Source organism: Chiroxiphia lanceolata, chromosome 3, assembly GCF_009829145.1.
Source record: "Chiroxiphia lanceolata isolate bChiLan1 chromosome 3, bChiLan1.pri, whole genome shotgun sequence".
Taxonomy (NCBI): Eukaryota; Metazoa; Chordata; class Aves; order Passeriformes; family Pipridae; genus Chiroxiphia; species Chiroxiphia lanceolata.
The window spans coordinates 26738183-26740682 of record NC_045639.1 but is presented as its reverse complement, the minus strand read 5'-3'; the positions used below and the strand labels follow the sequence as shown (position 1 = coordinate 26740682).

General features: G+C 32.7%; 1 protein-coding gene across 1 annotated transcript in view; it reads right to left on the bottom strand.

Moving 5' to 3' along the window:
- CAMKMT (calmodulin-lysine N-methyltransferase) overlaps positions 1–2500 on the bottom strand; it is a 214784-nt gene that overhangs the window by 622 nt on the left and 211662 nt on the right. Inside the window, exon 11 of the mRNA XM_032682717.1 lies at positions 1–1371. This exon is cut by the window's left edge and continues 622 nt beyond it. Coding sequence (XP_032538608.1) covers positions 1294–1371 — 78 coding nt within the window. The 3' untranslated portion in view covers positions 1–1293. The remainder of the gene's footprint in view (positions 1372–2500) is intronic.

The following is a 2500-nucleotide window of genomic DNA, read 5'->3' as shown; positions in this document are numbered from 1 at the left end:
TTGTGGCTTATGTACTGTCCAATTTGTTAAATATGGAAGAATGCTTATTCCCGCATTGCAGTTCTTTTAATTAATGTACTTCAGCATGATTCTCTACACTTACTTGCATCTAGTACCTTCCTCTCTCAGTCATGGCCTCTGCCTCTCTCTTTTTTCAACATTTTAAAAGTGTCGTGGTTTAAGAGACTGTTTCTGAGAAGTCATTAAAATGGTCTGTTAAACTGTTAAGGAAATCAGATATTGCTCCTGTTTCTTTGTAGGATTTTTGTCTTTCCAAGAACAAGAAAAATCACATTAAATGTTTATAAAAAATGTGGGCCACAATATATCCCAATATAAACTAATTCAAGGGAGATAGTTTTCTTACACTATAAAATCCTTTGGCTGTTATATTATCAAAAAAGATGTGTTTTTTTAAAAGCCATTTCTAGGATAGTAGCATTTAGATTTTAGTCCTGATAAAGGCTCACTTTCCATTCATAGTCAGAACCTAAATGTGCTCTTCTTGTACCTAAACAGATAATAAGCACTCAGCACACTCCCCCTTCTTGACACAACACACTGAGACTAATCACACATAATTGGAGAGGAGGAGCAGAGGGGCTGGGCAGGCTATTGTGTCCAAAGGACAAATGGTCAGTTTATGAGGCTTTTGTCTGATGCATAATTTCTTATACATCTACAGGAGGAAAAGTCCTGCTGGAAAAAAACATACATCCACACATACAGAAAAAAAGCCTTCAACACTGAAGCAAATGAGGACATTTCAATCATGGATAGAAAAATCAACAGGGAAATTAAAAAAAGTAGAAAAATCCAAGTATTCAATAGGTGCACTTTTAAAAGATCTTTAGACAACTATTTCCTTACTAGTTAAATGTCAATGCATTCACTTCTTTACAAGCAGTTATATAAGCCCACAAAGTATATTTTTCATATATTTTCAAATACACCTCAAAAATAGCATTTAAACAGATTAACAAAGTACATGCAAGTTTAAAGGCACAAAAGAGAAGGAAGCCAGCTTTACACCTTTGTTAATGCATAAATGTGAAGTCTGATCAGTTTTAGGCTGGAATATAACTGGAAAAATAAGTTCTGAAATGATACAAAAAAGATGTCTCAATGTTTACACTCTGCAAAACAAGCCACGATATCTTCCTCAGAATTTAGATTAGAATGATGAGTCAGGAACATAAGTGGGGGAAAATGAACACTCCTCCCTCTCTGACCATTCACATACGTGGATTAATTTTCAGTAGTCCATCTTAAAACAAAAAAAGGTGTCATCTTCTATCTGTGTTTGGTTAAAATGAGAAGAAAAGGGTAATGGAGGTTTTCCTCATATGTATCTCTTTCTTCATTTTTCAACTGCAAATAAAAAATGGATAAAGTGAGCAAACTTTATGAAAGCATTTTTAAAATACTGACGGTGCTTGCTTAAGTATATTTCTGGGTACAAATGATACTACTAAAGATTAAACATTTAATAACTACAAAATTATCTTAACGTCAAATACTATCACAGGTATGGAACGGTATGTCAAATATTATCAGGAGTTGGTCAGTTTGTAGACAAACTAATTCATGCAATAAATAGTTGAATACTTATAAAAAAAGTGAGGTCCCATATTGCTGTACTAAATAAATTATATTCAAGTGAGATTTAAGGCCTGAATTAATTCCATTAAGCAAGGAACTTCAGAACAAAGGCTAAAAGTTTATCCCTAATCAGCCTAACTACTGCTGTATATTTGGTATTTAAGATCGACAACTGTTTCAGACATCTGAAATATCATTATCTTACCTGAAGGTTTATACAAGCGCAAGGCTGTAATGCAGTTCTTGATGGGCTTATTTATTAATTCTATTTAATTTAAAAAATTCTTTTAGTAAGAGGGAATTATAACCTGATGATTAGAGTGGTACAATTCCAACTGCTAGGGATGATGTTATGTGTGCTCTTCTAACCTACACTAAATGAATATATTTCTAAAAAAATAATGAATTTTATTTTCTTAGGTATCCTGGTTAATACATACACATATTAAACTGAAGTATGTGGAAACTACTCATATGTAGTATATTTTGTAATCACTTCACATAAAAATATTTGCATATATTTAATACAAAGAAGAAATGTAGATTAAAAAAAGCACCTTTAGCTGTGTCTGACACAAATGGCACCCCAAATACTACATTTAAACCCAAAACTCTTTTTATGCCATATTGTTTTGCCTTTATTTTCCTTGCCATGCATTAAGGATTTTAGTTGGTCTGTGTCACAACATTGCTCGTGTTATTTAAACAAAAGTCTTTTCCATATCATATTCTTCAGCTGTGAAGTGCCTCTGTGTAAGCTACTGTCTATGAGCAATTAACACACTTTTCCTTTTTCATAGTGGAACCTAAAGCTGATCTATTCTTTAAATTCTAATCCACTTTACACAGAAGTGTTTGTGTATAATTACTAAAGTAACGACAATCTGCTTCCCAAGAT